Raw genomic sequence first — 13,408 nt, forward strand, 5'->3', positions numbered from 1 at the left:
GCAGCTCTACGAAAGGGTTCCTAACCGGATGTTCGTTTAGATAATCCGAGCTACTAGGCAGTATAGCGACTATAAGGCTATAGTTTCCCGCCTACGCCCCCGACGACTAGAGCAGCTCTATAAAAGGGCTAAAGATATTAACCTATCGGCGGTAACGTAGGACTATACTATAGTGCCTAGTATCTAGGTCCTAGTAATGTTCGGGAGTAATATAGGCAAGGTCTGTAAGGGACTAGTTAATAAGGGTACTAAGTTAGTTATCCTTCGGCAGAGTATCGTTTAGAAGTACGGTTTACTAATAACGTACTAGCTAGATAAGATTAATATATCTACAGCGAACGGGTTAACTAGGATTGTCGGCGTCTGTTAGAGACTACCTATCTCGGTATATAGCGTTACCGTTGCGGTAACGGCGTTTGTTACGAATGCGGCGTATACTATACCTCTTATTCTAGGCCGCCCGTAGACGAGGAAGACGAGGTTAGTTGCGAAAAACTATAACGATAGGTCCTAGGAAGGTACGATCTCTAACCCGGCAGGTTATTCGGTAACGTTTATAGGTACTATCGGCGATACGGGTTGCTAACGGTTTGTTACCTTCGGCGGGCGGAGAAAATTAGTAGTAGCGTCGAAGCTATAATAGCGTCCGCGTCGGGTTTATCTTTAGTACTTACTAACATTTAGTTAGGCCCCCGGGGCCTAACCGGTACGGTACGGCCCGGGTCTGCTATAATTTAGGTTTAGGCTAATATCGCCCCTCGCGGTAAACGGAGGGGTTAAAGGTTAGGAATATATACTACGCGTATTGTCGACGGAGATCCGAACGAGGACGATTAGGCGTTCCGGTCGATACTATATTACTCCCGTATCAATTAGGCCTACTCCCGCCGCGCCCGTACTATATACTACATCCCGGTACATACTATATATAAGCGGAAGGCGTAGAAGATCCGGCCTATCGACGTCGCCGTAGATGTCTCGAAGAGTACGTCCCCTAATATCGGTACCGCTACTAAATAGAAGGAACTATTTCTTCGACGGGAGGCGATAATACCGCTAGGGACCGGACTATATAACTAGCGCTACTTGATTAAGAAGTTCTCGGATATCCTATAGGGTAGTCGACTTACTCCAGAGGTATTGCGTACGGTCGAGACGGGTATAGTCTTAATAACCTAGGAACGTTATCTACTCGAAGAGATGCTCTTTAATCGTAAGGCTACTTTAGCGGCGAATTTTACGTATCTCGGACGGGTTATTCCTAGTATCGTACTACTACAAGTTATTCGTACGGTCCCGTATATACTATAGAGTTATCCGGGTTTTCGTCTTAACCCCTCTCTACTTACGGCGATAGAGAGTATTATCTAGGACCGGTATGAAGCTAGGACATTAGAGTATAGTAAGGGCTACTATCGGAACCTATGTTTCCTAGTTGCGAAGAAATCCTTAGCCCCTAGTTAGTTGCCTACTAAGGAATACTATTGCCTTATCAACTCTATAACGGAGATTAACCGGGTTACTATTCGCGACGCTAGCCTGCCGCCTAATATAGATAAGTTCGCCGAGCACTTTGCGGGATACAAGGTTGCTTCCCTCCTTAACATTTTCTCCGGGTACGATTAGGTCTCTCTCGCCGAAGAGAGTCGAGATCTTACGGCTTTCTAGACTTATCTTAGCCTATTCCGGCAGACTACTCTGCTCTAGGGCGCTACGAATTCGGTTAGTCAATTTGTCCGGGTTATAACGCGTGTTCTTATAGATTATATCTTATACCGGTCGCTTCCCTTCCTAGACGATATTAGTATTAAGGGGCCGAAAACTAATTATAGTAGGGAGGAACTCGAGCCTAGTCTACGGCGGTTTATTGTCGAGTATATCGTTAACCTCGACTAAGTCCTTACGGATATTAAGCGTACCGGTATAACAGTCGCTATTAAGAAGCTACAGATCCTCTAAGAACGTATCCGTATCGTAGGGTATATTACGGATACCGATAGCCGCTATCCTAATATAGCCTATATAGCGAAGATCGTCGACTAGCTAGACCCGAAGTGCTAGAAAGACGTCCGGGTATTTGTTAGCATTGTCGTCTACTTCCGTATCTAGATACCTAAGTTCGCGCTTAAGGCTAAGCTACTCTACCGCCTACTTCGGAAGGACGTTGAATTCGAGTAGACTACGGAGTGTTAGCGTACTAAGGACGTACTCGCGGCAGCCTTGGTTAAGGCTCCGCCTCTAGTCCCTATCGACTACTCGGATAGGGCAGGCACTATTATTGTCGCGGTTGATTCTAGTAGGTCCGGGTATAGATATATACTAATATAAGAGGACAACTATAGAAAGCGACGACCGAGTCGTTTCGAGAGTAGTATATAGTCCGCTAGCTAGCAACGGTACAACGCCGGCAAACTCGAGTGCCTCGGGGTGCTTAAGATATACTAGAAGTTTCGGCCCTAGCTCTTCGGTCAATACTTCGTACTAGAAGTTAATACTTAGACTCTTGTATATTAACTGAACCGCGCTACGTCTAATCTCCCGAATACCGCTATAAGTAGGTAGGTAGCGTAGATCCGGCTGTTTACCTTCGAAGTTCGGCATGTCCCTAGTTATAAGTATACGGCTCTAGATGCCTTATCCTATCGACCGCTATCGAGTAAGGACGCTCCGGATCCGCTAGAGTTAGAAGATATCGAGTATATAGTCGATAATAAGTTTTTCGACAGTTTCTGCGTTAATATAGCGACGCTTACGCTACGTAGATTTAGTTAGGCCCCCGGAGCCTTACCGGGAGCGGCCGGTACTACCGGCGGTACGGTTCGGGCAGCCGCGATCCGGATTGTTAGCTAGACCCCCGAAGCCTTACTAGATACGGGAGACGTCGACCTTGCCTATATTGATTCTATCTTCCCGGACGAGTTAGACGGTCTACCTAAGAGTTATTCGTACTTTTCGAAGGCTATCGCCTACGTCCTCCTTAGACTACGTCCCTTATCTTATATATCTCGATCCGAGTATCGTCGGTTTTTGAAGCACTTATAGAGATTCAAGATTAAAGATAAGGTTCTCTTCCGCTAGGGCCGTCGCAACTTCCCGTTATAGCACGTTATCGATAAGCTATCTATACGAGACTAGATCCTCTAGGCGGTCTACGATAAGTACGGGCACTATAGTACCGAGGGTATATACGCAAAATTAGTACAGCGCTACTAGTAGGACGGCATATATAGCGATTGCTAGGTATATATATAGAGGAAGTGCGCCGAGTATAATTAGTATAACGGCGTTCGTACCTATACTCCTTTAGGCGAGGTTGCTTCTAAGGCTGTCGGTAAACGGTAGTATATTGACGGCGTTTATATTAATACCTACGGATCGATTATAATAGCGCGGGAGGCAACGTCTCGGTAGCCTAAGGCGCGGGTATTCGTCGGCCTTACTACTAAACAGATTACGTCGAAGCAGGTCGCGAAATTCATCTAGGAGGAGATCTTCTGCCGATAGGGTACGCTGTACGAGATCCTCCTCGATAATGCTAAGTACAACTTAGGGGAGGTAGAGGCGTTGCTTCGTAAGTACGGCGTCGCTCGTCTACGTATCTTACTATACTACCCGGAATCTATAGCTATCGTTGAAGTTAGGTACAAACCTATTATTACGGCGCTTAGCAAGATAACCGATAGAGGCAAGATATCCTAGGTCCCGTACGTACCCGTAGTACTGTAGGCGGAACGTACTATAGAGGTATCGTCTACCGGTAAGACGCCGGCAGCGTTGATAATTGGCCGCGATACTATCCTACCTATCGAGCTTTAGTTCCCTACTATGTCTATCTAGGACTAGAGTACTATTCGCGACTACGAGAGTCTTCTCGCTATATACGCCGCCGCCCTCGAAGCTATAGCCCTACGTATAGAGGACGCCCGCCTACGACAAGAGAGAATGCGGGACTAAGCGAAGGTATATTTTAACGATCGCTACTATATCGATTGCCGTGAATTTAAGGTTAGTAATTTGGTTATAGTATATCGGAAGGAGTTAGAAGCGTCGCGTTCGGCAAAGCTAGTTTTCCGTTAGAAGGGTCCCTTTCGTATACATACCTATCGTCCGGGTACCGTATACTATAAGTTAGAGAGGTTAGATAGTATTGTCTATCGGAATACCTATAACAAGGACTCTCTCAAACTCTGTCGACTTAACGGCCTATTAGATAAAGACAGTAGTATTGCTAGTTCTAACGGGTAGGGTTAGTGCTAGATGCTAGTTCCCCGCCCTGCCTTTTTAACTTTCTATACGCCGACCGGGTATCTCCGCTTCCTAGTATCTCTCTCTACGGTACGGGCTCGTACTGCTTAATAGATACCTACTCTCCTTCTTCGTCGTTGTATAGTTAGGGGAGGGAGTAGCGCACCGTACTCGCTATTCTTTTAATTCTTTTTCTATTTGTTGCGCCGCCGCCGTCTAGTCTTTTATCTATAACTAGGCCCCCCGCCGCCGCCGCCGTCTAATCCTTTATCTACAACTAGGCCCTCCGTAGGTATCGTTTTGGATATGCCCTACGCTTTTGATAGCGGCGGGTTAGTACTGTCCGAGTTTGGCTATCCTAGGATTATAACTATATTGCCGGCCGGGCGCCCCGGTGCCTAGTAATAGTTAGGCTAGAAGGTTTCTAATCCGACCGAAGGTTTTTAATCTATTATTTTTCGCTTTACCTTCTAGCGTTGTCCTCGCCCCCTTGCGGTATATACCGTATACTATATTCCTCGCTACGGTCCTTATATCTAAGGGTCCCTACGATGCCTAACCGCTACTTCACGTCGGCATTCTCGTCCTACCCTTACTTATCTCACTCGTCTTTATATCGGCATTCTCGTACTATCCTTATTTATCTCGCCTATATAGGTAGCACTTCCCTAGGCGCGTTACTTTTCGCGTTATTTGTTTGCTATAGCACTGCCGTAAGCGCGCCGGTACTCCTGCGAGCGCGAGTTACTTTCGCGTTATTCCGCGAGCGCGAGTTACTTTTCGCGTTATTCCGTAAGCGCGAGTCACTTTCGTGTTATTAGGGGGATAAGAGTGCCCTTTTCTTCCTTTTGAACTTACTCTTCTTCTTTAACCTACCTCCTTACCCGCCGTACCCCCCTGACCTGCATTCTACGTAGCTACTATCTCTACTACCTCGAAAGGAGCCGCGCCTGCACTACGACCTACGTCTACGTTAAGAACGGAGCCGCGCTCGCGCGCGCAGCTATCGATTCCGCTATAGCTAACCGCAATGTGCCTATCTAACCCGAGACGGACGACGGCGACAGGTTAGAGTACTAGGTAACCGTTCGAGAAAGAAGACAAAGCTCGATGTCGTTCTTAATTATAGTAGCAAGGATAGATACGTTATTATACTCGGCGGAGGTAAGGAGTATCCTCTATAGGGTAACCGACCTAGACGCGGTCGCTGCCCTATTACTAACTCTCGATACGCTAGTTAGAACGGAAGTAGTATATATAGTATACCAACTCTACGACGCGACCTCAACTAGTTACGATGCTATATATATATCGATTCGTAAGAAGTTCGTAGCTATAGCTCCGGACTAGGAGATCCTAGAAGGTAAACTAATCGCAGACGTATTCCCTAGTTTTACGAAGGCAGTAGATCGAGAAAAGGAGGCCCGAAATCGACGAAGGACGGCTTGCTAGAACGTTATTAACCGATAGTTCGGTAGGGATGTCGCTGCTGCCTAGAGCTTCCTTACTAGTCCGACGATATAGGAGGTTTTGCGTACTAATTCGCAGGCCTACGATCTAGGCAGTCTAGCGGCTCTTAGTTCTAATCGTAGGCAAATACTACGCGCTCTCGCGGAAGCAGTAGCGTAGCGATTACTTACTCCTATTACTAGTCGATCGAAGATACCGGAGGTTACGGGAGGCGATTATATTCGTATACGTATACTGCCTACCGACAAGCGATTAGTAGAACCTAGGGGGGAGGCAGAACAACGTATCCTATAGATACGATTTAGGTTCGTCTACGAGGGCGACTTTTATAAGATCGTAAGTAAGGGCTTTATTAAACCTACGCTAACACCTTCGGGGCTATCTATACCGCCGCCTCTACCGCTATTGTCCGAGCAAGCCTAACTCCGTCTATACTAAGGACGCCGTAGGGAGCTAGACCTATCCCTAGACTATAAAGAACCCCCGAGCAAACGCTAACGTACGTTACGACTATTGACGCCGGAGATGCTATAGGTGCCGGATAGTACTTCTAGTTAGAGCCCTATTAATATATATAATCCGTTAGGCCCCCGGGGCCTTACCGGGACAGGCTATATAGAGCCGGGCCTAGAGGCCGCGATCCCGACTACGGAGACAGAGCCGACCGAGGATACGACTAGCGAGGAGGTAGATAACGAGACTAGAGAGTTTACCTTTAACGAAGAGCTAGCCGAGGACGTACTCGCTAAGGGGGGACAAGTTACGTCTCGTATATATACGCCGTTGTCTATATACCGTTATACTCTTTGCCTAGATACGACTAATCTATATCTTATCGGCCTATATATAGCTATACCCCTCTATTAATAGCCGGAGGATATCGTCGAACGAGGCGTCCGGCTATATATAGCAGAGGAGGACCCGGTTCCGTTGTACCGGCACTATACTAGGGTGTTTACGAGCCGTAGGTTCGGACTTAAGTCAAACATCGCTATAGCCCTACTAACTACTCGTATTGCCGAAGTCTGTAGAGCTTATATTAATAGCTAGTTTCTAGAATACTAGTATTAGTACCCGGAATTCTTCTCCCTAGCCTACCGTCTAAGGCACGTAGGTAACGCGCTTAGTCTATATACGTTCCTGTCTCGAATATATACAGGAATGCTAGTTACTCTCTCCGCTATACCCAATGTAGAAACCTTGGTTACTAAGCTCCGATTATTTATAATCGACGCCGGCGAGTAGGCTACGTTCGATCTTATCGGCTTAGTTACGAAGGAGAGGGTTTTTAGGTATACCGAGACGATCTTTAGAGATATCGAACATAAGTTCGATATATACTTATAGCACCTCCGTCGTATAAATAGTCGCTCTAACCTAGGGTAGAACAGGTTATAGATATATAGTATAATTCAATAGCTCGTCCGCTAGGACATCTTATACTAGGCTTTGTACGCTTCTTTGCGCGTAGATAGTAATTACCGTTTAGTGTCTTATCCTTATTACGCGAAGTACTAGCACGGCGACGATAAGGGTAACGAGAATATAAGTTATAATAGCTTCAAGTATATAGACTATAACGTTATAGATCTTACGGCAGGCAAAGGTACTAGTTAGATCTAAGGCTCGGTATCGTTCGATAACGAGACTTATAAGGACTGTACTATACTTGTTTAGGGAATGTACTAGGACGAGACGTTTCGTAAGTAGGCAGAGGTAAACCGCGCCGCCGGTCGTTTGCAGAATAGCCGGATCTACAATATTACGGACAAGGAGCTCGGGCCTAAGCTAAGAAAGAAGATAGGTCTAGAGTAGTAGCTAACTCCGGTCTAGCAATATAGCGTCCGTATTACCGACCCCCGTATTCCTTATAGCGCGCTACCTTCGTAGGGCGTACGACGTACGATCCTCCCTTAGTTCGTAGCTATTACTAACGTAGAAACCGGAGAGATAGAGAACCTAAAAATAGGGACCCTTTAGCAGATTGCGGAGGTATACCGAACAATAACTGCCCTACTATCTAGCCCGTCGGGCTACCCTAATATATATAGTCTAATTCCGTACCGATTTCCTGCCGTAGCCTAGTTAGATAGCCTTAGCCTAATCTTAGACGCTCTAGTTAGTCGCAAATCTTAGACCGACATAGAAGTAATAAACGAGTTGAACTATATTGCTTATATAAAATCTCTTTCTAAGTAGGAGGCGTACAAGCTTAAATAGTAGGCGAACGCTATTAAGAGGTACGAGAAGGTTTTCGACCGTATTCGCAATTCTAAGATACTACTCTTCGGGAACGCTAGTTACTTCTACTATAAGGGTAACTTTGAGTTTCGACCGTAGCCTGATTTTTCTACTCTCGACTCTAAGTATATAGAGGAAGGCTCCGGTGCTACGCTTGAGGGCGATATATCCTAGATAGAATAGGTAGTGCGTTGGTTAGGCCCCCGGGGCCTAACCGGGAGCTTCCGAATATAGGGAGGGTTTAGGTTTTTATAGTGTTTTTACGGTTAGGTGCCTTGTTTTCGACGGGTCGTTTAGGTCTGCTTTTCTATACGTAATCGTTAGATAGGGGGGGGGGGTTTGTTATACCTATATCTACGGGACAGATATATAGGTAGGGGAGGGTATATTAAGCGGCTAGGCGTGTTTCTTTTACGTAGGGCGTTAGGGCAGAGCCGAGAGCCGGACGGCCCGGGAGGGCCGTACTACTTCCGGCGGATAGCTATATAGGGTAGTTTTCTTCTTTTTAGGACGAAGGGGAGGAGGGATATAATCAGGACGTAGACGTACGGATACCTACTCTACTATAATTGATGTCGTTACCCTACGGTACGCTTTGTCTTCTAATATTACCTTTCTTGCTACCTACGGGCATTTACGCGTCCTTCCGGACCTCTACCTATCCTACCCCTTTTACCGCGGAGCTACGCCGCGACCTACCGTAAGCCGAGCCTATCCGATCGTCTACTCGAGGACGGTAGTAGGAGAGAGGGCTTTACGGTGATAATAGCTATATAGGAGGTTAAACCTACTACGTACTATTGCCTAGCACCTACTAATATAGGTATAGGTACTACTACTATAGAGTACGGATAAGTGTTGCGGCCTTTAATACTCGAGTTAATACCGACTATTAACCTCTTTAGAGACCGAAAGACGATCTCCTATTTCTCCTACCGACTAGTAGGCTCGCCCGTACCCGCTCGCTTTCGATTCCTCGCTCTTCTCTATAGAATGCCTTCGCCAAATAGCTCTCCCTCCTCCTCCTCGAGACTACGGATCGGCGTTGGTCAGAACTCGGTATATACTATATTATATATTAAATACATTGCAGTATAGTAATAATATATATAGGAAAATCATACCGAAGTTCGCGCTACTACGCTAGTGCCTAAGACTCGCTAAGTACGTAAGCGAAAGAGGACTACTAATAAAGATAAAGACGAAGAAGCTACTACGATTAAGGCCGAAAAAGATCGTTTTTTAAATAAAGAAATCAAATAGTCGACATTTTTATACGGAGAGATACGAGAGAAGTGCTATAATCGAGTGCTAAAGGAGATCTAGATAAGTATGCTCTCGTATATAGACTACGTCCCTCTCTTGCCTAGTAATATATAGCCTCGACTATTGTATCGCTCTTTGTTCGATTAATAGTAGAGGCTTAGTACTACGACTAATATCTGTAATATAGGAGGGCGTAACAGTATATACAATTGAATATAGAGATAGTAAAGAGAAGTAGTCGACAAACTCTCGTAACTATAAGCGAACTATTCTTAGCAATACTATTGTAAGTGTCCCCGGTTTTCGAGTCCTGTCTATATATACATATATATATACTCGAGGTATTAATAAAAGAATATAGGATTACGTCGAAACGCTACGTATAGGTAAGCCTAATCTCCGCCGTATCTCTAACTACGATAATATCGTAGATTACTTCCGCGAGAAGTTCTCGTCTAAGGACTTCTTCAATATCTAGTCGCTAATAAAAAAATTGTTCGACTACGACTAGAGCTCCGAGCTCGCGAAGTTCTTTTATTAAGGTATATACTATAATAGCTGTATATACGGTTAAGAACGATATAAATGTTAACTTCGAATATATAGAAATTTAGGCTAATCTTCTCGTATTTACGAATCGTTTTGTTATTAAGAATAACTAGTATCGCGCCAAGCTTAGCGATCCTTCTCGTACCGACAGAGGTACTAAAGAAGTCCTAGGAAATGATTTTGTTATAATACTAGCGGATCCGGACTTCGTAGCAGTTACGGTAAAGGAGTTTAAGAGACGTAAGTCTCGACTCGCTGTTCGTACAATCTGCTCCTAGGTATATATACTAACGGTATATAGTAACAATCGCTACTAAGGGCTCTCGCGAGAAGAAGTAGCGTAATTTAAGCTCTCTAAAGCTTATAAAGAAGTCCCGCGCCCCGCTAGTACCCTTATTATATTAGTATTCTTCCGACGAAACGACTATCGTATACGGCATCAGCTGCTAAGGAACCTTCTAGAGCTTCGCTACATCGTATTCTTCTAGTATTACTATCAAAAAGGCATCTAGCTAGTAGGCAGCTAATAAAGATAACTATTTTAGCTATTGTTTTGGGTTGCGATCTAGCGTTTGCTACTAAAGGCCTCTTTAAGCTATAATAAAGATAATTATTCTCCCTATAAGCAACGTTTAGAGCTATACTAACTAACTATATAGTATATAGCCCTATACTTTCCGCCTCTACTTCCGCCTCTACCGTACGGAGGGTTCGACTAATAGATTAACTAGTCCCTCGTCGATCTATTAATAACCTCTAGTTTCGCGTCCTAGACTAGTATATTAGTATAGCCTATCCTTACCTATTATTAAGCACACTCCCCTATTATTCTTACTTAACCTCTAGTTGTAGTCGGTATAGTAGCAATCCCGAACGTAGAACGATTCTAAACGAATGCCCGGCTATAATACGATCCTTCTAGCGGTAATTACCGTAATGTCTTAGGCAATATATCTAACAATTCATATAGCTAGCGACGATTTCCTAATAAAGAACATTTAATACCTCGATATAAAGGAAACCGAACATCTCTATATCCGAAGAGATACGGAACGTTAACAATACGATCTCTCTTTATACTATATTCAGAACATACAACGAACAAAGATAGATAGAAGATTGCTAAACTTAGCCCTACTTACGTTATATACCGTTGATATATATTGTACCTGTTCGGTAAAGTAGTAGAGTAAAATAGTAGAGGGACGGAGTAGAGTAGTAGAGTAGTAGAGTAGTAGAGTAGTAGAGTAGTAGAGGGAAGTAATATCGGTTAAGATTGCTGTAGTCGAACATTTATAGTAGAATAAGGACATGTTGCGTTATACTCTATATCTATATACAGGTATCTGAGCAAGGTCTAGTAGGTCGAGTTTATTGATTTATATATATGTCTATATTGTAGTAGATATAGAATTCATTAGCAACGTCTCGTGCTAGCGCTAACGCTAGGAGGTAGATCTTAGCGCGTTCCGTATACATAGGTACGCGTAGGTTTGTTCCTGCCTATATATATACGTCTACTATCCTAATTCTTAATACTAGTACGACTTCGACTTTCAACTATTAGTATTATAATCGCTTCTCGCGCTATCCGAGTCTACGTACGAATATTAATATCGTATAGGTACAACTTAAGATAGGATCGACTATACCCGGTACCGGTACTAACATACGCCTACTATACGCATTGTTTCTGTTTGCTATAGCAAATTCCGTACCTTCTGTTCGAGCTTGAGGTTAGTATACTTTTAATATTGTTACATTTACTTCTTAATCGACTCTTTATATTAACTAGAATCTCTCTCGCTTACCGCGAATATAGTTAAGACTAGAAAGAAGCCGCTAAGGGGGAAACCTAGAGCTAATAGAGTCGCTGTACCTACCGGAGTTAAGAAGGAGTTTGGCTAATCTAGTACCTCTAATACCCTAGAGCTATCCCGCAAATGTACTCGTACTAATATAGCCTACGCGGAGGTAGAATCAGAGGCAGATCTAGTAGAGAGCGAAAGCGATAACTTGTTTGTTTAGTAAGGCGATATAGATACGCGCATACCGGAACAACTAGAGCTAACTACAGATATAAGTTACCTACTTAGTAGTAGGATACGTATACTCGGTTCGAGCATTTAGGCTAATATCTTAGTAGACTATTAACCTCGATAAGCTTGATTCTCGTTTGCTTGCTCTTAACGCTACAGATAACGATAACGCAGTAATTACTAGCGGTATCGCCGAGTTGCTCGAGTTGTAGGAGGTTGCAGACTACTAGGATCGTAATAATATAAATAGCGATAACGATGAACCTACGGAGGATAGGCCTTATCTAGAGGAAGACGCTAGAGATACTAGAGCCGATACTAGAGTAGATACTAGAGTAGATACTAGAGCCGATACTAGAGCCGATACTAGAGCCTATACTAGAGCCGATACTAGAATAGAGACAGGCAATTACCCGTACGATAGCAATGTTAATATAATTAGTAATAAGACTAGTACTAGTATTAGGTCGATAGATCCTTCTATAGCTCGTCCCCTAGTTACGCGGTCTAGGTTCGGACCTAATACGTCGCAATCACTTACTTACAAGCGTCTTAATAATCCAGTTCTAGACACCGAGTTAGCTCTTAGTATCTTCGCCTAGTTGACTAGACTCTCTCGTCCGGAGTACGACAGCTTGGTTGCTATATAGCGCGCGGCCTACCGAGTAGGTTACGATCCTTATAATCTTCCTAATACGCTTAATACGTCTAAAAAACGTATAAAGTAGTCGCTGCTACTGTTTAAGCTCTATATATAGTTAACGAAACTAATTAAGCTATCGCGAATGCCTTCTCGACTAGCGGGGGACAAAGATATAGACGAGGTTCCTATCGAGGATCTCTACTTCTTCAATCTTCAGACTCTCTATCGGGCGTATCTATTAATACTAGAGATCTTGAGGAAAATGTACTAGGGCCTAGGCAAGTTCGTCGATATACTATCCGAGCTATAGGAGTCGAATTCTTAGCATTTATCTATTCGTATTTCGAGCGGTATGTTTGTAGTGTACCTAGGCGAGATCTAACTACTATATATAGCTGACTCTAGTACTTAGTCTCGTATTGCGAAAGGTAAAGCTATACAATTGTATATAGTTACTGCTAACTACGCTAATCGATATAGAGGCAGGGCAGGTAAGCCTATTTTCCTGTCTAACTTCGTACGCTTTAAGTGTACGAATCCTACTTACGATTGTTATACTAGTAGCAAAAAGCGTTATATCGGTATTGTTACTACTATAGCTAAAGATTATCGCTCTGTCGCTACTGAAATAGGTACGATTACGTTAAAGATTCGGTATATTGCTCTAGCAGACGTACTCTAGGACCTTTAGCCTACGGGCGATAATTTTGTAGAGAATATAGAGCTAGCAGCAGATCGATCGCGAGAGCTTTTCCTACTAGGAGACGACTAGTACGTCTACTTTGTCTTACTATCGAAGGTCGAACTACTAGAGTCCCTTTTGTATATCTACTATAACTTCTAGGGCTCGATTGCTAGCAACGACGAACTATTGCCGAATATACTATAGAACGTAGGTCCCTTCGACTTCTTGTTATATCGTATCGTATATACCGGCAAAGCTGCAGAGCTAGAA

General features: G+C 43.9%; 1 protein-coding gene across 1 annotated transcript; it reads left to right on the forward strand.

Moving 5' to 3' along the window:
• Positions 1–3,516: 3,516 nt before the first annotated feature.
• SEPMUDRAFT_50206 (uncharacterized protein) lies at positions 3,517–3,699 on the forward strand (the record flags this gene model as incomplete). The annotated part of the gene is made up of 1 exon (XM_016909155.1): positions 3,517–3,699. A coding segment is annotated over one exon (183 nt), but the record flags the coding sequence as incomplete, so codon positions are not given.
• Positions 3,700–13,408: the final 9,709 nt, after the last annotated feature.

The sequence above is a fragment of the Sphaerulina musiva genome (assembly GCF_000320565.1).
Source record: "Sphaerulina musiva SO2202 unplaced genomic scaffold SEPMUscaffold_9, whole genome shotgun sequence".
Lineage (NCBI taxonomy): Eukaryota > Fungi > Ascomycota > Dothideomycetes > Mycosphaerellales > Mycosphaerellaceae > Sphaerulina > Sphaerulina musiva.